This window comes from Chiloscyllium punctatum, chromosome 33, assembly GCF_047496795.1.
Source record: "Chiloscyllium punctatum isolate Juve2018m chromosome 33, sChiPun1.3, whole genome shotgun sequence".
Taxonomy (NCBI): domain Eukaryota; kingdom Metazoa; phylum Chordata; class Chondrichthyes; order Orectolobiformes; family Hemiscylliidae; genus Chiloscyllium; species Chiloscyllium punctatum.
The window spans coordinates 9,781,394-9,805,776 of record NC_092771.1 but is presented as its reverse complement, the minus strand read 5'-3'; the positions used below and the strand labels follow the sequence as shown (position 1 = coordinate 9,805,776).

Below are 24,383 nucleotides of genomic sequence, written 5' to 3'. Positions count from 1 at the left end.
CTCAGGGATTAGCCTGATGAAACTTTTTTGTTTGGAAATTGCTATAGTTACTTACAAGGCTGTTACAGATATTTTTAATCAATGTATTATAATGGATGACTGAAGCAGCTGAGACATGAACCCAAGCCTCCTGGCCTAGAGGTAAGGACATTATCACCACTTCACAAGAGACTATTGTAAGTTTGCTAAAATCAGGCTCTAGATGACATGTACTGGTTTCCTTTGATTCTAAGATTCTTTGACATTAGTGTCAAACTGCGCCTTCTGGTCCCTGTCATTGGGCTGCATTACAGACTGTATGCTAGGTTCAAGGTTTTGCTTTGGGTGGGTTTGATGCTAAGTTTTTCTGTGACAGCAAAATTGTGCAATGCATAACTTTGTTGTTCAGATGAACCCATCCTTTTTCACCAAGTCTACTATAAAGTTAACAGGACCAGGTCAGTTTAATTGTTTGGTACATTGTGCAAGGTGAGGGTCAGTTAGAGTTGAATTGTATTTCATACCAAACCTAAGGTAAGATTTCAAGCATTCTTTCCTTTTTCTTTTTGAATATGAACCCCAAGGTAAAGATATGGCCATTACAATTCCTGTGTGAGGCAAATATCATCTCTCAATGAAGCAAAGTCTCAAAATATTCCAGATAATAAAACAATCTGTTTTAGTAACAGTTTGTCTGTTGGGGTAAATTCAAGCTAGATTTCAAAGTGTTTCTTCAAACAGTGCTTATTTTCACATTATATAAAAAATGATCTACAGGAGACACCTCTGTCCTCAGCTGAAAACAAAACACTGCGGATACTGGAAATCTGACACAAGCGCTGGAGAAACTCAGCAGGCCTGCAGGATCTGTGCAGGCAGAAACAGAGTTAAAATTTCGAGTCCATTATGATTCAATGTTCTGAGGAACCTGCTGAATTTCTCCAGCATTTTCTGTTTTTACTCCTGTCCCAAATATTTGCAGATTTTCTCTCACATGACTTCAGAAGCCACTGTTACACATCAGCATAACTCAGAGGCTGGTCTGTATATTCCTTAAGCACTATCTCTACACTTCCTTTCTATTTTTCACAACTAATTGTCTGTAATAAAGTTGCTTTAGGTAAAACTGACTTTAATTCAATGTGATAGAGATGGAAATCAAATGTTGCACAAGCATGGTCAATGCATGTGGGCGATATTAAACACTGTAAAATAGCCAGCTTTTCAATGTCCATAAGACCAAAAGAAATAGGAACGGGAGTAGTCTATTCTGTCACAGAAAAGTTTAGCATCAGACCCACCTAAAGCAAAGCCTCGCACCTAGCATATGGGCTGTAATGCAGCACAGTGACGGACCAGAAGGCACAGTTTGATACTAATGTCAAAGAATCTTAGAATCAAAGGAAGCCATTCAGTAGGATCACGACTGAGCCAACATTTCTCATGTCCACTTTCCTGCCGTTTCCCCTTAACCCTTGATTCCCCAACTGATCAAGATCTATCTATCTCAGCCTTAAGTATACATAAGGTCTCTGACCACACAGCTCTTTGGCAAGGAATTTCAAAGATTCACACCTCTATGAGAGAAGAAATTACTCCTCATCTCGGTCTTAAATTTGTGCCCCTTTATCTGAGACTGTGCCGTCTGGTTCTAGACTCTCCCATGAGGAGAAACATGCTCTCAGCATCTATCCGGTCGAGCCCCTTAACAGTCCTGTATGCCCCAATGAGATCATCTCATTCTTCTTAATTTCAGTAAGTAGCACCCCCCACCGTGTTTAACCTTTGGTCTTAAGACAATCCCTCCATGCCAGGGATCACCCTTCTCTAAACTGCCCCTGATGCAATAATGGCTTTCTTTAAATAAGGGAACCAAAACTGTGCACACTAGTCCAGATGTGGTTTCACCAGCACCTTGTACAGTTGCAATAAGACTTCCCTTTCTCAAACTCCAATACCATTTAGCTAACAATTGGCGTATTTCATAATCCTATGCATTAGGTCTCCTGTTGGAATATCATGCACTTTTGAAGTCTAGTCACTATTATAATATGAAAAACACAGCAGCATATTACCTCACAGTCCCCAACAGGCAGCAATATAATGATGGCTGGATAATATACCGTTTTTTAAAAAACAAAATTTTGATTGACACCTAAATATTAGCCAAGACCCTGGGGAAAACACTCCTGCTGTTGTGAAATAGTGCCATGAGATTGCTTATAGCTGATGACAGACAGGGATTCAGATTTTAGAAATTAAAATTTCATCAACCAACTCAGACAGAAGAGCATCACTCCAGTACTGCAGTGGAGTTTGTATTTAAGCCTCTGAAATGTCTTGAACTCCCAACTTCCTGACTGCGCTCTGAGCAATGACTTTGCCAGTAATATTACACTGTGAGGAACTAGCCTTTTCTTAGTGAATCGCTGATGGTTCACAGTAAATGAAAAAATACGACCCTGTCTTGCCTAAGTTTGTAATAAAAATGGATAATGCTGGATATTCTCAGCAGGTTTAGCACTATCTGTGGAAAAAGATTTAAATGTGTCAACTCTAACCTTTCATCAGAGCAATGCGTTACTGTTCCAGAGGTACAGATTCACCAGTGTTTGTTGTAGAGTATATTTGTTATGTAAGGAAGCATTATTGACACCTGGAATTGCTATGAAATGGCTTGTTTGTGGTTGAGTAGCTTTGAATGATGTTATTATCACTTTGAATTGGAAATGTAAGTTAATTAATTATTTAAACATCACCAGTAAATATAACCACAGTGCACAAAATGAGCAGCCTCTAGTTCGATGGAAAATCAATGTTATCTTATCTAGTGTAAGGTGAAATTAATGAAATCCTGCCTGAGTCAGGAACAGATTTACAACATTCTTGTGGAGGCTGCTGCCTTAGCTTTGTTTCCCGAAATTCTTTTCTACCCAGAAATATTGTATTCCTGCTGGGTTAGGTCTTGCAATGATTCCGAAAGCTCCCTAATGCATCCAATTTAACATAATTTCTTTTGCACATTGTTTTATTTTTAGGGTCTGTTTCTGCAAATTACATTGGCATTTCTGGTTGAATGTCATGGCCTCTCCCACCCCTGTCAATATCTGCCCCCACTCCCAATTGTCCTGACAGCATTGCATCCTCTCCCCAACTTTACCTCCTACTGTTCCCATGCTTCTCATCTAGCCTTGCTTCCCCTCTGATGTTGTTTCCCTCATCCCTTTCCCCAGCTTCGCCTTCCTCTCTCTGTCCTTACTTTAGACCATTTCCTTCATCTTGGAAGCCACACTGTTCTCCTGAGTGTGGTTTTGGGTTTGCTCTGAAGGTCACAATACAATGGCAGAAGTTGATAGGTGCAGGGACTGAGAAGCTCCCTCGACTGATCAACCAGTGCCACTAGAGAGAATCTGGTCAATCTAAAAATGCAGTCCACACTATACCTTTTTAAAAATGTAAATGTTGTATGTTGTACTTATTTTATACTTGGTATATTTTAGTTTGTAAGTTATTTCTGCTATTCAACACTACTGAACATACATGACACAATGGCAAGAAAATGTCTGAAGGAACCTAACTCCAACTCTAGATGTCATGAAGGTTGGTGGAGTTGTGGATAGTGTGGAGAGCTGCAACAGGGTATTGACAGGATGCAGAACTGGGCTGACAAGTGGCAGATGGTGCTCAACCTGGAAAAGTGTGAAGTCATTCACTTTGGAAGGTCAAATTTGAATACAGAATACAGGGTTGAAGGCAGAATTCTTGGCAGTGTGGAGGAACAGAGGGGTTTTGGGATCCATGTCCATAGATCCCTCAAAGTTGCCAGCCAGGTTGATTGGGTTGTGAAGGAGGCGCATGGTGTGTTGGTTTTCATTAGCAGGGGTATTGAGTTTAAGAGCCACAAGATTTGCTGCAGCACTCTAGAGTCCTGGTTAGATCATATTTGGAATATTGTGTTCAGTTCAGCTCACCTCACTATAGGAAAGATGTGAAAGCTTTAGAGAGGGTGCAGAGGAGATTTACCAGGATGCTGCCTGGACTGGAGAGCATGTCTTATGAAGAAAGTTTGAGAGAGCTGAGGCTTTTCTTAGTGGAGTGAAAAAGGATGAGAGGTGACTTGATAGAGGTGTGGATAGATAGAGACTTTTTCCCAGGGCAGAAATGTCTATCACGAGGGTACATAATTTTAAGGTAATTCAAGGAAGGTTTAGGGGAGATGTCAGAAGTAGGTTCTTTACACAGAGAGTGGTGGGTGTGTGGAATGTACTGCTCGCAGTGGTAGTAGAGTCAGATACATTAGTGACATTTAGGCAACTTTTGGATAGGCACATGAAGTTTAGTACAATGAAAGGTATGTAAGGTAGTGTGATCTTACAGTAGAGTGAAAGACCGACACAACATCCAGGGCCAACCGTCTGTACTATGCTGTACTGTTCTATGTTCTATATTTAGCATTTATTACATAGAACATCGAACATAACCGTGCAGTACAGGCCCTGCAGCCCTCAATGTTGCACCACCCTGTGAAACCAATCTGAAGCCCATCTAACCTACACTATTCCATTCTCGTCCATATGCCTATCCAATGACCATTTAAATGCCCATATAGTTGGTGAGTCTACTACTGTTGCAAGCAGTGCGTTCCACACCCCTTCTGCTCTGAGTAAAGAAACTACCTCTGATATTTGACCTTTATCTATCACCCTCAGTTTAAAACTATGCCCCCTCATGCTAACCATCACTATACAAGGAAAAGGTCTCTCACTGTCCATCCTATCTAACCCTCTGATTATCTTATATGTCTTAATTAAGTCATCTCTCAACCTTCTTCTCTCTAACAAAAACAGTTTCAAGTCCCTCAGCCTTTCCTTGTAAGACCTTCCCTCCATACCAGGCAACATCCTAGTAAATCTCCTCTGCACCCTTTCCAAAGCTTCCACGTCCTTCTTATAATGTGGTGACCAGAACTGTACACAATATTCCAAGTGTGGCCGCACCAGAGTTTTGTACAGCTGCAGCATGACCTCAGGGTTCTGAAATGCAATCCCTCTACCAATAAAAGCTAACACACTGTATGCCTTCTTAACAAACCTACGAATCTGGGTGGCAACTTTCAGAGATCTATGTACATGGACACCAAGATCTCTCTGCTCATCCACACTACCAGGAATCTTACCATTAGTCCAGTACTCTTTATTCCTGTTACTCTTTCCAAAGTGAATCACCTCACACACTTTTCTGCATTAAACTCCATTTGCCATCTCTCAGCCCAGCTCTGCAGCTTATCTATATTTCCCTGTAACCTACAACATCCTTCTGCACTATCTGACCTTAGTTCATCCGCATATGTACCAACCCATCCTTCTACACCCTCATCCAGGTTATTTATAAAAATGACAAACAGAAGTGACCCCAAAACAAATCCTTGCGGTACACCACTAGTAACTGAACTCCAGGATGAATATTTCCCATCAACCACCACCCTCTGTCTTTTTCAGCTAGCCAATTATTGATCCAAACCACTAAGTCACCCTCAATCCCATACCTCCATATTTTGTGCATTAGCCTACCGTGGGGAACCTTATCAAACGCCTTACTGAAACCCATATACATCACATCAACCACCTACCCGCATCCACCTGTTTGGTCACCTTCCCAAAGATCTCAAGAAGGTTTGTGAGGCACGACCTACTCTTCACAAAACCATGTTGACTATCCCTAATGAATTATTCCTTTCTAGATTATTATAAATCCTCTCTCTTACAACCTTTTCCAATGCTTTATCCACACCTAAAGTAAGGCTCACTGGTCTATAATTACCAGGGTTGTCTCTACTCCTTTCTTGAACAAGGGAACAACATTTGCTATCCTCCAGTCTTCTGGCACTATTCCTGTCGACAGTGATGACATTAAGATCAAAGCCAAAGGCTTGGCAATCTCCTCCCTGGCTTCCCAGAGAATCCTAGGATAAATCCCATCCAGCCCTAGGAACTTAGCTATTTTCACACTTTCCAGAATTGCTAACACCTCCTCCTTGTGAACCTCCATCCCATCTGGTCTAGTAGCCTGCACCTCAGTATTCTCCTCACCAACATTGTCTTTTTCTAGTGTGAATACTAATGAAAAATATTCATTTAGCGCTTGCCCTATCTCCTCTGACTCCACGCACAACTTCCCACTACTGTGGATTCCTATGGGAAACCGTAGTTGTCTCATTGAAAGTAGTCATTTCCAGGAACAGAGTCTTAATTTTCTCCTACATGTACCTAAAAGGCCCATCCTTCACATGTAAGTAGATCTTGTTTTTAATGATTTGTTTATGGGTACTGGTATCAGAAGAATGGTCTCCTTTTCCACTCACTGCTTCCCTGATAATGCTGTGGTGAATCCACCTCTGTGAGCTGTTATGGTGGTGCTATCTAAGTGGTGTTAGGTGGGGAATTCAGGAGTATTAACCCAGTAGACATGGTGGATCAGGAAATATAGTCAGTTCAGAGGGGAGGCTGGAGGTTTTAGTGCTCAATAAAGTTTTTGTTTAATCCCTCATGGAATGTGCCACTGGTTGAGCCAGCATTTATTGCCCATTCCTAGTTCCTCTTGAGAAGGTAGTGAGCTACCATCTTGAACCACTGCAGTCCATGTGCTGAAGGTTGAACCACAAATGCCCTTAGAGAGGGAAATCCCAGGATTTTTACCCAGCGACAGTCCACCGTTTGGTGGTTTTCTGCACTGTGTCATGTAAATGGTACATACCGTTGCTACTGAGTGTCAGAGGTAGAGTGAGCAGATGTTGAAGATGGTGTATGGGGTACTTTTAAGGTGAGAAGGGAAAGATTCAAAAGTGTGACTTGGGCAACTTCTTCACACAGAGGGTGGTGTGTATGGAATGAGCTGCCAGAGGAAGTGGTAGAGGTTGGTATAGTTAACATTTAAAAGGCATTTGGACAGGTGCAAGAATAAATGCATGCAAATGGGACTTGTTCAGTCCAGAAAACCTGGTCGGCATGGATGAGTTGGGCCGAAGGGCCTGTTTCCATGCTGTGTGTCTCTACTGATCTAGGAACAGTGATATTGGAGATGTGCAATTTACTCACCACCTCTCAGCTTAAATTTGGACATTACCCAGGTCTTGCTACACTTGGACATGGACTGCTTCAGCATCTGACATGTTGTGAATGGTGCTGAGTATTGTGCAATCATTGTCAAACATCCGCACTCTGATCTTATGCTGGAGGGAAGGTCATTGATGAAGAAGCTGAAGATGGCTAGGCTGGGACAGTACCCTAGGGAACTCTTGTAGAGATGTCCTGGAGCTTAGATGACTGACCTCCAACAACCATAACCATCTTTCTTTGTGTCAAGCATGACGTCAACATCTGATATTGACTGATTCCAGTTCTGCAAGGGTTCCTTGTTGCTATGCTCAGTCAGATGCAGCCTTGATGTCAAAGGCTGTCACTCGCACCTGACCTCTGGAATTTAGCTCTTTGTCCAGATTTGAAGCAAGGCTGTAATGAGGTTTAGGAACTGATGGAACCCAAAGTGAGCATCAGTGAGCAGGTTATGCAAGTGGGTGCTGCTTGGATAACATTGTTGATGACATTTCCAATCATTTTAGTGATGATTGAGAGAAGACGGTAATTGGGGTGGTAATTGACCAATTTGGATATGTCCTGCCTTTTGTGTACAGGACAACTTTCCACATTGTCATGAAGATGTCAACATTGTAGCTGTACTGGAACAGCTTGCCTTGGGGAGAAACAAGTTCTGGAGTGCAGGTCTTCAGTCCTATTCTTGGAATGTTGCAAAATCCATAGCCCTTGTACACTCCAGTGCCTCTAACTGTTGATATCATGTAGATTAGTCAAATTTGCTGAAGATGATGCAGTTAAAGTCACTGTCAGATCAGCTTTGATGTGATTGAATGGTGGAGCAAACCCAAATAGCCTCTTCCTGTTCCTATCTTGACCACATGAATCTCTCAGTGGTAGAGGTAATTGGATTTAGAAGATGCTGTCAAATACGTCACAATCAATCTCCATTGTGAAAAAGAGCATATCAAGTTTGGGCTATAGGGAGAGGCTGAATAGGCTGGGGCTTTGTTCCCTGGAGCGTCAGAGGTTGAGATTATAAACCTTATAGAGGTTTATAAAATCACGAGGGATATGGATAGGTCTTCTTCCTAGGAATGTGGACGGGGGGTTCTGAAACTATAGAGGGCATAGGTTTAGGGTGAGAGGGGAAAGATTTGAAAAGGACCTGAGTGGTAACATTTTCATGCAGGAGGTTGTGCATAATGGAACAAGCTGCCAGAAGAAGGGGTGGAGGCTGGTAGAATTACAACATTTAAAAGGCATCTGGATGGGTATGTGAATAGGAAGGGTTTAGAGGGATATGAGTCAAATGGTACTAGCTGGTTGGTATGGACAAGTTGGACCAAAGGGTCTGTTTCCACACTGTATGACTCCAAACACAAGTTTTGTTTCCCTCTCCACGGATGTTGCTCGACCTGCTGAGTTCCTCCAGCATTTTATGTTTTTATTTCAATACTTTACTTTTATTAGATTCTATCTCATCTCCTCTACCACGTTGTCCCTAATATTCTTTCCCTTCTGTGCTTTTCTCTCACGTTGGTTGGGCATGGCTACAATGACTTTGCCGATTTCACCTGGTTGCAAGTACAAACTTCATTCAGTCTAGATAACACTTGTTAGATCTCAGCTGGAGTTTATGTACTGCTGTGAGTGCCACATTACAGCAAAGGTGTAAATGCATAAGAGACAGTGCAGAAGTGATTTCCAAGCATGGTCCCGAGAATGTGAAACTTCAATTATGAGGATAGATTTGAAAAGGTAGGGACTGTTCTCCTTGGATAGAGAGCAGCTAAGAGATTTGATAAGGTTTCTAAAATAATGAGCAGGCTGCATACTGTAGGGAGAAGCTATTCCTCCTAGTAAAAGGAAAAAGAACGAGAGGGCATAGTTTAAAGTGATGCACAAATGAAGCAAGGATAATGTGAGAAAAAGCTATTTCACCCAGCAAGTCATTAGGGTCTGGAATGGAATGCACTGCCTGGAAATGTGGAAGAGGTAGGTTCAATTGAGGCATTCAAGAGGGCATTGTTAATTACCTAGATGGATAATTTATGGGGAGGCAATGGTCTGGTGATAGATGATTAATCCATGCACCCAGGTAATGTTCTGGAGACCGAGGTTCAAATCTCACCACGGCAGATGATGGAATTTGAATTCAATAACAATCTGGAATTACGAGTGTAATGGTGACCATAAACTGTTAATGATTGTTGTAAAAACCCAGCTGGTTCACTAATATCCTTTTAGGGAGGGAAATCTGTCATCCTTACCTGGTCTGGCCCACATGTCACTCCAGACCCTTAACAATGTGGTTAATTCTCAACTGCCCACTGGGCAACAAATGCTGGTCTAGCCAGCAACACCCACATCCCATGAATGAATTTTTAAAAAGGTAGGAATGGCCAGATGTGAGGAGAAGGTACTAGGTGCAGGCATGATGGGAAGAATGGCCTCTTTGGCAAAGTAACAATTCTGTGATTCACCAGTGATGTGTAGTACCCCAGGCCCTACACATTTAGCAGGCTGTAGGTCCCCCTCCCCCACACGTGGAAGGCTGTGGTACCCTTCCCCCACACGTGGAAGGCTGTGGAACCCCTCCCCCACACGTGGAAGGCTGTGGAACCCCTCCCCCACGTGTGGAAGGCTGTGGGATCCCCTCCCCCACACGTGGAAGGCTGTGGAACCCCTCCCCCACACGTGGAAGGCTGTGGAACCCCTCCCCCACACGTGGAAGGCTGTGGAACCCCTCCCCCACACGTGGAAGGCTGTGGAACCCCTCCCCCACACGTGGAAGGCTGTGGAACCCCTCCCCCACACGTGGAAGGCTGTGGGAACCCCTCCCCCACACGTGGAAGGCTGTGGGATCCCCTCCCCCACACGTGGAAGGCTGTGGGATCCCCTCCCCCACACGTGGAAGGCTGTGGGATCCCCTCCCCCACACGTGGAAGGCTGTGGGATCCCCTCCCCCACACGTGGAAGGCTGTGGGATCCCCTCCCCCACACGTGGAAGGTTGTGGGATCCCCTCCCCCACGTGTGGAAGGCTGTGGGATCCCCTCCCCCACGTGTGGAAGGCTGTGGTGCTCCTCCCCCACGTGTGGAAGGCTGTGGGAACCCCTCCCCCACACGTGGAAGGCTGTGGGATCCCCTCCCCCACACGTGGAAGGCTGTGGGATCCCCTCCCCCACACGTGGAAGGCTGTGGGATCCCCTCCCCCACACGTGGAAGGCTGTGGGATCCCCTCCCCCACACGTGGAAGGTTGTGGGATCCCCTCCCCCACGTGTGGAAGGCTGTGGGATCCCCTCCCCCACGTGTGGAAGGCTGTGGTGCTCCTCCCCCACGTGTGGAAGGCTGTGGGATCCCCTCCCCCACGTGTGGAAGGCTGTGGTGCTCCTCCCCCACGTGTGGAAGGCTGTGGGATCCCCTCCCCCACATGTGAAAGGGCATGGGACCAAAATCCCACCTCCCTCCCCCCTCCCCATATGTGGTACCAGATGCCAGTATTGGCCCAACTGTGATAATCCAAGTGACCAGCCTAATACTGAGCAGGACCCCCAGAGCTCCTGGAAAACAATCAGGTCACCACAGCACCCTGGCCTCTTTGACCCGGGCACAAATCAGTCCTGTCGGGAATAAATGATAGGACACTCACATGCTTCAGCCACAAGTTGGTCTCCATAATTTGATTGATCTCGTCCTGTGGAGGGAAAGAATGAGTTGTTACAGGGTTAAATGGGATTGCACAAGTCAGCACACAGCCTGGGGCCAGGCAGTAAGGAGAGCACTATACTGTACCACTTTGATCAGCTGGGACAGAGACACCTCGAACTGCACTACCACTGGCCTGGACACATTCTCCACCGGCCTAATGTACCGACTGTAATTAGCGAATAGCTTGGCAAGTAGCTTCCTCTCTCCTTCACTGGACAGGGCAGCTTGTTTTTACAGAAGAAATCAACAGAGTTGTTGGGGGTGGGGGGGGGGGGTGGAATGGGTGGACAGAGTGAGAAGGAGATGATGGGTGTAGGGAGAGAGAGAGAGAAAACAGCTTCTATTACTTTGACAAGTCTTCAGATTTCCAACAGTGAGCACTGCTCCACTCTCCCACCCACCCACTCTCCCATCCAAACTCCTTTGTTTACTGTGACAGAGCAGATAAAACGTTTTAAAAAAAAATTTCACTTAAAAAAAACAAGTGGGCTGAGAAATAACCAGAAGTTGAAACTAGAAGTGACTGGAGCTGACCAGATGATGATGTCCGCCCAATTTTGCAAACCCCACTTGCAAGGAGGGTTTGTATTTCACCAGATACAAACTGATGATACACAGAGAGCGAGGACTGGGACATGAAGCCAGCCTGATGTGGCTACACTATCCTCCGCCACCTCCCGCCCCCGCCTCGCCCAGCAGCATTTGCTAAGCTTACCTCCAAGAAACAGAAGGAGGACACAGCCGGCCAGTGGCCGAGTGCCGACTCTGAGACCCATTGAACCGAGCGGGAGGGCTGGGGGGTGAGCTGAAAGGACAGCGGCTGGAACGGGCAGAGCGCAGCCAACTGACTCTCCAGCAGCGACTGAATCGGCAGACGGAGCTGAGAGTCTCAAGGGGAAAATGCTGAGAGAGAGACTCAACCCTGCCAGGCTCGTCTCACACGCAAGTCAAGGCTCTTGCCTCTATCCCAGACACGCATCTGCTTCCTGAATTCCACACGCTCCCCCTTTCTCCCACTCACACCACAGGAACTCTCACACTTTCACATACTCCTCTCACAGTCACACTCACTTCACATTCTCACACTCACTTCCACACTCTCACACTCACTTCCACACTCATTTTCACACACACTCAATCCATAAACTTTCACACACACTCTTCACACACTCACTCCACACACTGTCGCGCACACACACTTTCACACACTCACGCCACACACTGTCGCACGCACACACTTTCACACACTCTCACACTCTCTTCACACACTCACTCCACACACTTTTGCCTGCACACACACTCTCTCACACTCTCTTCACACACTCACTCCACACACTTTCGTGTGCACACACACTTTCACACACTCTCTCACACTCACTTTGATACTCACACTTAATTTGACATACCCCCCTCACACTTTCACATAATCCCTCACTCACTTTCAGCCTCTCACACTCACTTTCACATAATGTCACACTCACTTCACACACACTCTCACACTTACTTTGACATACCCCCCTCACATACTTCATAACTTTCTCACATGCTCATTTCACACTCTCTGATACTCCACATGCTCACATTTTACAGATCCACACTTCACACACTTCACATACTGCCTCACACTCTCATGTAATTCAGGCGCACTACCTTTGTCCCATACTCCCAACATTTCCTAAACTATCTTTCTGAAATTCACACCTGCAGACTGTGCTACCTTGTCTCACCTTGTCTCAGTCAAATCCCTCGAACTCAGCACCGCCTTCCTAACCTGCAATCTTCTTCCTGACCTCTCCGCCCCCACCCCCACTCCAGCCTATCACCCTCACCTTGACCTCCTTCCACCTATCGCATTTCCAACACCCCTCCCCCAAGTCCCTCCTCCCTACCTTTTATCTTAGCCTGCTTGGCACACCCTCCTCATTCCTGAAGAAGGGCTTATGCCCGAAACGTCGATTCTCCTCCTTGGATGCTGCCTGATCTGCTGTGCTTTTCCAGCAACACATTTTCAGCTGTGCTACAATAATACTACAACATTATTACACCTCAGGAAATGAGAAAATTGCATTCCTCAACGGTGTCTGTAAACTCCATTGCTGTGGATTAATATTAAACACTGAACTTATACTGTTACACTGTAGTGAGGAGAGGGTCCTGTAATGAAGGATCAAACCCAGCAACACTGGAAAGCTCTTAATTAGACAATGTTTATAATTTGGAAGTTCTTTCAGGAAGAGGGAACCTAAATGAAATATGGTTTATTGATCTGTCTGAATGATTTAAAAATAGACTTCCCAATTAAATTTTGAAGGAACTGCTGAAGAAAATTGTTAAGATTGTGAAGAAATAACAAAAACTTCTTTTAAATATGGTCTCTTGCTCTATTTGCCAGAGGTCAGCAGTTTGTTATTGAGTTATGGGTACAGCATTTCCTTTAATGTTTGATAGTCACCCTATTAAAGGTCCTAAATTGAACAAATTAGATTTAAAACTGCATGTAATTTCCGTCATTCAGTTTAATATCGAAAAGTAGATGTCTGTTGAGATTACTTCTGGTAGTTTGGATGATTGTTATTTTATAATGAGAACAGCATGGCATCAGCTTGTACCAGTGTTGGTTCTGGCTCAGTGGGTGTTGCTCCTTTCTCTGAATCAGAAGGTTATTTGTTCAAATCATATGCCAGAAATTGAGCCATGATCTGGTTACCACTTCAGTTCAGTGCAATGCCAAGGAACAGCGGCAGGGGATGACCTCTTGGGTAAAATTTAGTTCGGCAAGGGATGGGGACTGGAGCTACGAATCAGAGGGCGGGGAAGCTGATGAACAGGCAGACACAGCGTGCAGAGAGTCTGTGAGGAAGGATAACAGTTGATAGGGCAAAATTGCAGTCAGTGTGATGGGTTGCAGTGTGTCTGTTTTAACGCAATAAGTGTAAGAAATAAGGGTGATGAACTCGGAGCATGGATCAGTACTTGGAGCAATGATGTTGTGGCCATTCCGAAGACATGGATATCACAGGGGCAGGAATGGTTGTTGGATGTTCCAGGGTTTCGATATTTCAAAAGGAATTGGGATGGAGGTAAAAGAGGTGAGGGAGTGGCATTGCTAAGCGGGGATAGATCACAGCTGCAGAAAGGGATTTTCTCAAGGACAGTTTGTCCACTGAGTCAGTATGGGTGGAAGTCAGAAACAGGAAAGCAGCAGTCACTTTACTGGGAGTTTTCTACAGATCCCCCCAATAGCAACAGAGACACTGAGGAGCAAATTGGGAGGCAGATTTTGGAAAGGTGCAGAAGTAACAGGGTTGTTGTCAAGGGTGACTTTAACTTCCCTAATATTGATTGGACCCTCCTTTGTGCAAATAGTTTGGATGGAGAAGATTTTGTCAGGTGTGTCCAGAAAGGATTCCTGACTCAATATGCATATAAGCCAACTAGAGTGGAGGTTATATTGGATTTGGTGCTTGGCAACGGACCAGGTCAGGTGTCAGATCTCTCATTGGGAGAGCATTTCGATGAAAGTGATCACAACTCCCTGACCTTTAATATAGTCATGGAGAGGGAGAGGCGCAGATGGAAAATTACTTAATCAAGGGAGGGGGAAATTACAATGCTGTTAGGCAGGAACTGTGGAGTATAAATTGGGAATAGATATTCTCAGGGAAATATACAACAGAAATGGAGGCTGTTTAGGGGACCCTTGCTGCAAGTGCTGGATAGGTTTGTCCCACTGAGGCAAGGACTAGATGGTAGAGTGAAGGAACCTTGGGTGATGTGGAACACCTAGTGAAGAGGAAGAAAGAAGCTTAATTAAGGTTGAGGAAACAAGGATCAGACAGAGTTACAAGGTACTGGATTAGTGGTGCTGGAAGAGCACAACAGTTCAGGCAGCATCCAACGAGCAGCGAAATCGACGTTTCGGGCAAAAGCCCTTCATCAAGAATAAAGGCAGTGAGCCTGAAGCATGGAGAGATAAGCTAGAGGAGGGTGGGAGTGGGGAGAGAGTAGCATAGAGTACAATGGGTGAGTGGGGGAGGAGATGAAGGTGATAGGTCAAGGAGGAGAGGGTGGAGTGGATAGGTGGAAAAGAAGATAGGCAGGTCAGACAAGTCAAGGAGACAGTAACTGAGCTGGAAGTTTGAAACTAGGATGAGGTGGGGGAAGGGGAAATGAGGAAGCTGTTGAAGTCCACATTGATGCCCTGGGGTTGAAGTGTTCCGAGGCGGAAGATGAGGCGTTCTTCCTCCAGGCGTCTGGTGGTGAGGGAGCGGCGGTGAAGGAGGCCCAGGACCTCCATGTCCTCGGCAGAGTGGGAGGGGGAGTTGAAATGTTGGGCCACGGGGCGGTTTAGTTGATTGGTGCGGGTGTCTCGGAGATGTTCCCTAAAGCGCTCTGCTAGGAGGTGCCCAGTCTCCCCAATGTAGAGGAGACCACATCGGGAGCAACGGATACAATAAATGATATTGGTGGATGTGCAGGTGAAACTTTGATGGATGTGGAAGGCTCCTTTAGGGCCTTGGATAGAGGTAAGGGAGGAGGTGTGGGCACAGGTTTTACAGTTCCTGCAGTGGCAGGGGAAAGTGCCAGAATGGGAGGGTGGATCGTAGGGGGGTGTGGACCTGACCAGGTAGTCACGGAGGGAACGGTCTTTGCGGAAGGCGGAAAGGGGTGGGGAGGGAAATATATCCCTGGTGGTGGGGACTTTTTGGAGGTGGCTGAAATGTCGGTGGATGATTTGGTTGATGCGAAGGTTTGTAGGGTGGAAGGTGAGCACCAGGGGCGTTCTGTCCTTGTTACGGTTGGAGGGGTGGTGTCTGAGGGCGGAGGTGCGGGATGTGGACGAGATGCGTTGGAGGGCATCTTTAACCACGTGGGAAGGGAAATTGCGGTCTCTAAAGAAGGAGGCCATCTGGTGTGTCCTATGGTGGAACTGGTCCTCCTGGGAGCAGATACGGCGGATGCGGAGAAATTGGGAATACGGGATGGCATTTTTGCAAGAGATAGGGTGGGAAGAGGTGTAATCCAGGTAGCTATGGGAGTCAACAAGGTAGCCAGGAAGGAACTGAAGAATGGACTTAGGAGAGCTAGAAGGGGGCATAAAAAAGCTTTGGTAGTAGGATCAAGGAAAATGCCAGGGCAGTCTATACTAAGGTGAGGAACAAGAGGATGACCAGAGTGAGGGTAGGGCCGATCAGGGATAGTGGAGGGAACTTGTGCCAGAAGTCGGAGGAGGTAGGAGAGGTCCTTAAGGAATACTGTGCTTCAGTATTCACTACAGAGAGGGAACTTGTCATTTGTGAGGACAGTATGAAACAGGCTGATATGCTCAAGCATCACACGGGTTGATGTTAAGAAGGAGGATGTGCTGCAAATATTGAAAAACATGAGGATAGATAAGTCCCCTGGGCCAAATGGGATATACTACAGGAGACAAAGGAAGAAATTGCAGTGCCTTTTGAGATGATCTTTGCGTCCTCACGGTCCACTGGACTAGTACCCAATGATTGGAGGGTGGCAAATGTTATTCCTTTGTTCAAAAAGGGAATAGGGATAACCCTGGGAATTACAGACCAGTTAGTCTTGTGTCAGTGGTGGGCAAATTATTGGAGAGGATTCTGAGAGGCAGGATTTATGATTATTTGGAAAAACATACTAGAGATAGATTAGAGATAGTCAGCATGGCTTTGTGAGGGGCAGGTCATGCATCATAAGTCTTATGGAATTCCTTGAGGATGTGACAAAACATCTTGATGAATGTGGATGCATCTAGAGCAGTGGATGTGGTGTATATGGATTTTAGCAAGAAGATTGGTAAGGTTCCCCATGGTAGGCTCATTCAGAAAGCAAGGAGGCATGGGAATACAGGGAAGTCCGGCTGTCTGGATACAGAATTGGCTGGCCCATGGAAAACGGAGGGTGGTGGTAGATGGAAAGTATTTTGCCTGGAGCTCAGTGACCAGTGGTGTTCTGCAGACAGCTGTTCTAGGACCTCTTTGATTTCTATAAATGACTTGGATGAGGAAGTGGAAGGATGGGTTGGTAAGTTTATTGATGACGTGAAGGTTGATGGAGTTAAGGCTAGTGTGAAGGGCTGTTGTAGGTTGCAACGGGACATTGACAAGATGCAGAGGTGGGCTGAGAAGTGGCAGATGGAGTTCAACCTGGAAAAGTGTGAAGTCATCCACTTTGGAAGGTCGAATTTGAATGGGTTAAAGGCAGAATTCTTGGCAGTGTGAAGGAACAGAGGCATCTTAGTGTCCATGTCTATAGATCCCTCAAAGTTGCCACCCAAGTTGATAGGATTGTTAAAAAGGCATATGGTGTGTTGGGTTTCATGAGCAGAGGGACTGAGTTTAAGAGCCGCAAGCTACAGCTCTATAAGGCCCTAGTTAGACCACACTTGGAATATTGTGTTCAGTTCCTGTTGTCTCATAGGAAGGATGTAAAAGCTTTAGAGAGGGTGCAGAGGAGATTTACCAGGATGCTGCCTGGATTGGAGGGCATGTCTTATAGAGAAAGGTTGGGGGAGCTGGGGCTTTTCTCATTGGAGTGGAGAAGAATGAGAGGTGACTTAATAGAGATGTACAAGATAATGAAAGGCATAGAGTGGATAGCCAGAGACTTTTTCCCAGGGCAGAAATGGCTATCATGAGGGGGCATAATTTTAAGGTGATTGGAGGAGGGTATGGGGAGATGTCAGAGGTAGGTTCTTTACCAGAGAATGGTGGGTGCATGGAATGCATTGCCAGCAATGGTAATAGGGTCATTAGGGACATTTAAGTGATTCTTGGATCGGCACATGGATGACAGTAAAATGAAGGGTATCTAGGTTAGTTTGATCTTAGAGTAGGATGAAAGGTTAGTATAACATCGAGGGCTGAAGGGCCTGTCCTGTTCTATGTTCTATATCTATATCAAGCCATGGCCCTTCTCCCATGACACAAAAGATACCAGGACACTATTCCAAGAAGAACTAGGGAGTTCTCTCTGGGGCAGTAAAAATTCCTCAGCCAATGCCTATCATTTGATAAGTTATTTAATTACTTTTTACTGCACATGCACATTGGCCACATGGTTTTAAAAGTTGTGATCTTGACGGTTGTCCAGAAATATTTATTTGTCTGTAAGAAATTTGCAGTGCTCTGAAATCTCAAAAGGTATCCTGCATAAAGACAGGTCATTTCTTGCTTCATGCAAATTGCATTATTCTGGCCTGCCAATACTTATGCCAAATCATAGTACCATTTTATCAGGAAATGGACATACAATGTAGTCTTCTTCTGCTGAGACAGCTTGCTGTGTAGCATTGAATTTCTTTAAAGACACACAGTCTAATACATTAATCACACATCCTGAGGTCAAATAAAGGCTGACATCTCTTAGATAAATCTTGAGGAAAATGGAGGCAAATTTTAATTTGATTTGATTTATTGATTTATCCTAAATACAATGATAAGCTTTGTTTTGTAATCCGTGCAGGCAGATCATAGCAAGCAAGGACATACAGATTATAGGGTGCTTAGACAGAGTGAGGCTTACATGTTACAACCGCTCAGAAGCTGTGCAAAGCAAGATCAATATTAGCAAGATCAACATTATTTGAAGTTAGAGAGTCAATTCATCAGTCTAATAACGGCAGGGAAGAAGCTGTTCTTGAATCTGTTGCATGTGTTCAGGCTTCTGTACCTTCTGCCTAACGGAAGGGGTTGGAAGAGAGCATTACTGGGGTGGGAGGGGTCTCTGATGATGTTGGCAGCCTTTCCGTGGCAACAAGCAGTGTAAATGGAGTCCATGGATGTGACATTAGCTTCCATGATGGTCTGGACCATGCATTAGCTGTGGAAGTTTCTTTGGATGTTTTCCAACCAATCAGCACCCTTTCCTCGAGTGGTATAAATTGTTGTTCCCTCTAAAATTTGATATTTCTGTGTCTGTCCTGATGAGGAACAGATGCAAAGCTTCATTCGCATATTTCCTTTTGCAGCAATGCTCAAGTGTCTCTGGCTTGATCACTCAGCAATGGCTCAGAGGGATGCACTCTTGTTTCTGAGTCAGAAGCTCATGATTTCAGATTGAAGACTTGAGTATACAATTCAGGCTGAGACTTTCAGTGTATCAGGTGCAGTTTTTGAATGAGATTACAATCCACCTGCTGTCCTGGGTGCAAGCAAAATATTGCACATTATAAGTTCTTCTGGTAACCTATCTAGCATTTATCCCTCAGCCAGCTTCTAAAACAGATGACCTTGCTGTTATTTTCAGTTCTAGTTCTGGGGACCTGCTACGTGCAAATTGGCTGCTGCCTTTCCCTACCTAAAAACAATGATTACATCTCAAAAGTACTTAACTGGCCATGAAGAGCTTTGGCATGTCCTTAAATTGTGAGAAGCATTATTTAAAGACAAGTCCTTTCTTTTTGACAGCCGTTTGTAAATCAGCTCCAAGAAAATCCAGCAGAAATGACTGACATTCTCATTTTTAATGCCTCTGTTAAGTGTGTCTAGGAATTTTATGTGCAATAAGATATGATACCTGAAGTGTGACTGATGCATTTCAAGACTCATACATGATCAGATCTATCATGAGAAAGGGACATTACAGACGTGCAATGCAGTATGTCAGTCTGTGAAGGTATAGACTGTAACATCTAGTTAAGTAAACTGTGCATGAGTTAATTCAAGGAGAAATAAGAGGTTGCAGACATTCAGACTCCACTATCCTACATTTCCATCCAGTTATTTTGTTTATTTATACACTGAGAGACAGCGGAGAGAACAGAAAGGCTAGAAGCACCATTTTTCATAAAATTTATTCTTTTTGTCTTAGATATATTTGTTTGAGAGAGTCTCCTTGTTCTGAACACATCTGTGAATCCAGCTGTGTAACTGATATCTGGGTTGGCTTGAATCTTCAGTTGCTCATGTCTAGACAAACAGCAATTAGTAATATTTAGCATGACATGTACTGCAAATTTTCTTTGACATTTGTGCATTAGTATACGTTTGAGGACTGAATCCACAAGGGCTGAATACAGTTATGTTTTGTATCTCATTTTTCCTAATGTTTAATGACATGATTTGACTAGGGAAAGTTTAAACTTATTAAGCCCAACAAAGTACCCAAAATGCAAACCACTGCTGGCTCAAATTAACTCTTCATAAGCGAATGTTACCTACCAAAATTCACCAGTAGTTCAGAGTAAAGGAAACAAGGACCATAACAACGAAATTTGATTTAATCAAATGACATAACCACTTTATATAGTTGTTTTAGATTTTGATTATGTCCAAGAGAATTTAATGATGCTTTAATGGAATAGGCGATTTTTCAAACGATTTTCCAATCATTTTGTCCTGTCCTCTATCTAAGGCGCTGCATCCCACTGGGGTACATATGGACAGTATATGCCCTTTCCCACCTAGCCAGAACATTATAAGACCATTGACTTATGGAATGCTTCATGTAAAAGCCTAATCCTGTTTTCACTGCCATCTCGCATATATTTCCAACTTCATCCACTTTCCTGGAGAGAGATTGGGACCAGGAATCACTTTCTCAGTTCAAGAGTACAGAGATCCATTAAAATATTGTTAACCACAACACCATTGGAGAACATGCTCAGTGCTCAAACTGGGAATGGATGCTGTGATAATCTGGCTGATATTGTGGGTCTATTCAAGTCAGGATAGAGAGTTCTCCTTTTGTCCTGGTCAGATTTCCTTGCTTAACCAAAACCATCAAATGCCATAACTATTCATGTGCCAAGGAAATGGGAGGAACAGTGGCTCAGTGTTTGACACTGCTGCCTCACCTGGGTTCGATTTCAGCTTCAGGTGACTGCCTGTGTGGAGATGGCACAGTCTCCCCATGTCTGCGTGGGTTTTCTCCGGGTGCTCCGGTTTCCTCCCACAGTCTAGAGATGTGCATGTTAGGGTGGATTGGCCACGCCCAATTGCCCATAGTGTCCAGGGATATGTAGGTTAGGCAAATTAGCCATGGTAATTGCGGGGCTCTGGGATTTGGTGGGATGCTGTTTGGGGTGTAAGTGCAGACTCGATGGGCTGAAAGGCCTCTTTCTGCATCGTAGGGATTCTATGAGGCAGCAGGTCATGAGTTTGAGATTCACTCCACAGTCATGAGGACAAAGTTCAGGCTGATACTTCTGGTGCAGTGTTGACTGAGTAGCAGAGGTGCTGGCTTTCAGTTAAGCTGTTTTACCAAGGCCTTGCCTACCTCCCTCAGGTGGATGGAAATGATCCTGTGGTGCCATTTCGAACGAGCTCAGGGAAATTGTCAGCAGTGTACAGATTAATGTAATTAAAAGGAAACAGATTGTCTGATCCTGATCTCATTGCTGTTCATTGGAACTTGCAATTTCCAAATCAGTTACATTATTCGCTATGTTACAACAGCGATTACACTTTGGAAGAACTTCAGTGGTTGTAAACGCTTTGATATATTCCTAGGCTGTGAAAGGCAATGTATAAAAGTCAGCTTTTTAAAAAAAAATACAGTGTTGCCTGTGGAAACTATTCATAGGATTCCCATAGTGTGGAAACAGGCCCTTCGGCCCAACAAGTCCACACTGACTCTCTGAAGAGTAACCCAACCAGACCCATTCCCCTACCCTAATACTCTATATTTCCCCTGACTAATGCACCTAACCTACACACCCCTGAACACTGTTCTATTCTATTCTAACTTTCAGTATATAAATTACGGCCCTATTTGTCTGCGTGTGAATACTGCCCTTTTGAATAAAATATACAAAGTGCCTTGCAATTTGAAAGGACTGTGTGAATGTGGAAAATTAGGTGTACTTTCAGAAGTAAAAATTGGAGGCAAGACCATAACAAACTTACAAATACCATCGACACAGTGCTACTTGTAGAATCAGACAAACAATATTGTAGATCAAATAAATTCTAGAAGTTTAACATATGATTTGAGAATGAACACCAGACAGACAAAACCGATGGCAGTCAGAAGAAGTATGCTGATGGTGTCACATCGTGATACGTTTGTCTTTTTAAGACAATTGATAACTGAAGGTAGCAGGTGTGATGCAGGAGTCATTAGAAAGATGGTAATGGCCAGAATTAATGTTGTGAAGGTGAAGGATGTGTGAACAAGAAAACTGAAACAGGTTATGAGGAAAAGAACTTAGAAGATGTTACATTCTATCCACTTCCCAGTCTGCCTAAGAAACCTGCAAAATAAGTTAAAGACTGTGCAAGAATACAGAGGCCTTTGTAATGTGGTTGGTAAGCCAGATGTTAGAAATTGCAAGCAAAAAGAACTTTTAAAAGGTTACATCCAGCAAAGATAGTGTCGGTATTTCAGACGTTTGATCAGAGCTGTAAAGCTATAGAAATCTCTTCTGGAGGAAGAGGGGTCAATCAAAGTGTTATTGGATGACGGTGTCTCGGAGCGATTTCAGGTGAGTTGCAGTGGGTGTGTGGGTGATAGCCGATGGGAGTGGCATGCAACGACAGTAGGTCTCTTGGTAGGAATAGCTACAAGCAGTGACAATCTTTGAGGATAAGTGAAAATAGAAATTACCAGCGAAACTCAGCAGGTCTGGCAGCATCTGTGGAGAGAAAGCAGAGTCAATGTTTCATGTTCCAGTGACTCTTGTCCCGGACTTGTAAAGTTGTCTGTTTTCTCTGACAGACGCTGCCAGACCTGCTAAGTTTCTCCAGCAATTTCTGTTTTGGTTTCAGATTTCCAGCATCTGCAGTTCTTTGCTTTTGATACTAACACAAATTCTTTCTTTCTGATTTATTTTTAGACCATCTCAAATCATTAGAATTTAAAATGGAAAGACTTGGGAATTTAAAAAAACATAGAAATCAGCAATGTCTAATCCATTCTCAAAGACTTTCCTTGACATTTCCAAAACAGCAACGTTTATAAACAGGTTGTATTATAGAATTGATCTTCATTTGCTTGAACCTTGTTTTCTTGACTCTTGTTTCCTGTACTCTGAGTTCTTGGCAATGCATGGGGTAGTTAGTGTCACCAGATCCTAGTTCTGATAGAAAGGAGCAACATAAGAAATAGGAACAGGAGTATGTCATCTGGCCCCTCCAGCTTGCTCAGCCACTCAATAAGATCCTGGGTGATCTTTTTATGGACTCAACTCCATTTACCTGCCTGCTCACCATAACCCTAATTCCTTTACTGTTCAAAAATCCGTCTTTGCCTTAAAAACATTCAATGAGGTAGCCTGAACTGCTTCACTGGACGGGGAATTCCACAGATTCACAACCCTTTGGGTGAAGAAGTTCCTCCTCAACTCAGTCCTAATTTTGCTCCCTGTTAATTAGAGACTATGCCCCCTAGTTCTAGTTTCAATCGCCAGTGGAAACAATGTACCCGCTTCTATCTTATATATTTACTTCATAATTTTGTTTGTTTCCTTAAGATCCCCTCTCACTCGTCTACATTCCAATGAGTATCTCTCCTCATAAGCAAACTCTCTCAACTCCATAATTAATGGTGATTATGTTGAGTTTATTGAAATGTACAAGATTCTGAGGGGGCTTGACAGGGTGAATGTGGAGAAGATGCCTCCACCAATGTGGAAATCTTGAACTTAGGGATACAGAATAAAGGAACTCTCATTTCAAATGGAGTTGTGAAGGAATTTCTTCTCTCAGAAGATAGTGAATTTCTGGAATTGTCTTCCTCAGGGAGTTGTGGTAGCTAGATCGCTGGAGGTAGATGGACTTTTGAGCTAGCAGGGAGCTATGGGTAATGAGGAACTGGCATGAAAGAGGAATTGAGATCTTGGGCAGATCAGCCATTACCTTATCGAATGATGGACAGCCTTGAGTAGCTTACTCATGCTCCAATTTCGATTTGGTTTATTGTAGTCATACATACCAAAGGACAGCGAAAGGCTTTGTTTTGTGAGTAGTACAGGCAGATCATAGCAAACAGGGACACACAGATCATTGGGTGCTTAGGCAGAGTGAGGCAGACAGGTTACACTGCACAGGAGGTACATGAAGCAAGATCAACATTAAATGAAGTTAGACAGGTCCATTCATTAGTCTAATAACAGCAGGGAAGAAACTGTTCTTGAACCGGTTGGTGCATGTGTTCAAACTTCTGTATCTTCTGCCTGATGGAAGAGAGATTTACTGGGTGGGAGGGGTCTTTAATGATGTTGGCAGCGTTTCCACAGCAAGAAGAAGTGTAAATGGAGTCCATGGATGTGAGGTTGGCTTCTGTGATGGTCTGGGCTGTGCACACAATTTTCTGTAGTTTCTTACGGTCCTGGACAGAGCCGTGTGAGGCTGTTATGCACCCAAACAGAATGCTAAAGGTTGGTGAGGGTCCTTATGGACATACTGAATTTCCTGAGCCACCTGAGGAAAAAAAGGCGTGGTCGTACCTTCTTGACTGGCGCATCTACGTGGGAAATCCAGGAACTTATTAATGTCTAATAGGGTTAGATTGAGACATCAGACTGACAAAACAGTTTTGCAGTGTTTCTGTTTATTTAGAACAGTGTAGCTCTCAAAAATTAAAGCAGAAATTTACAAAATAATTTTAAATGTAACTTTGTATCAAACTAAAGCTTTGCATGGCT

General features: G+C 44.2%; 1 protein-coding gene across 1 annotated transcript in view; it reads right to left on the bottom strand.

Moving 5' to 3' along the window:
* Positions 1-11,938, bottom strand: part of LOC140458410 (neuronal acetylcholine receptor subunit alpha-3-like) — a 29,991-nt gene extending 18,053 nt beyond the window's left edge. The window contains exons 1-3 of the mRNA XM_072552920.1: positions 11,499-11,938; positions 10,868-11,007; positions 10,725-10,769 (exon numbers count right to left, since the gene is read on the bottom strand). Of these exons, the coding sequence (XP_072409021.1) occupies positions 10,725-10,769; positions 10,868-11,007; positions 11,499-11,559 (246 nt within the window). The 5' untranslated portion in view covers positions 11,560-11,938. The remainder of the gene's footprint in view (positions 1-10,724; positions 10,770-10,867; positions 11,008-11,498) is intronic.
* Between the last annotated feature and the right edge of the window lie 12,445 nt (positions 11,939-24,383).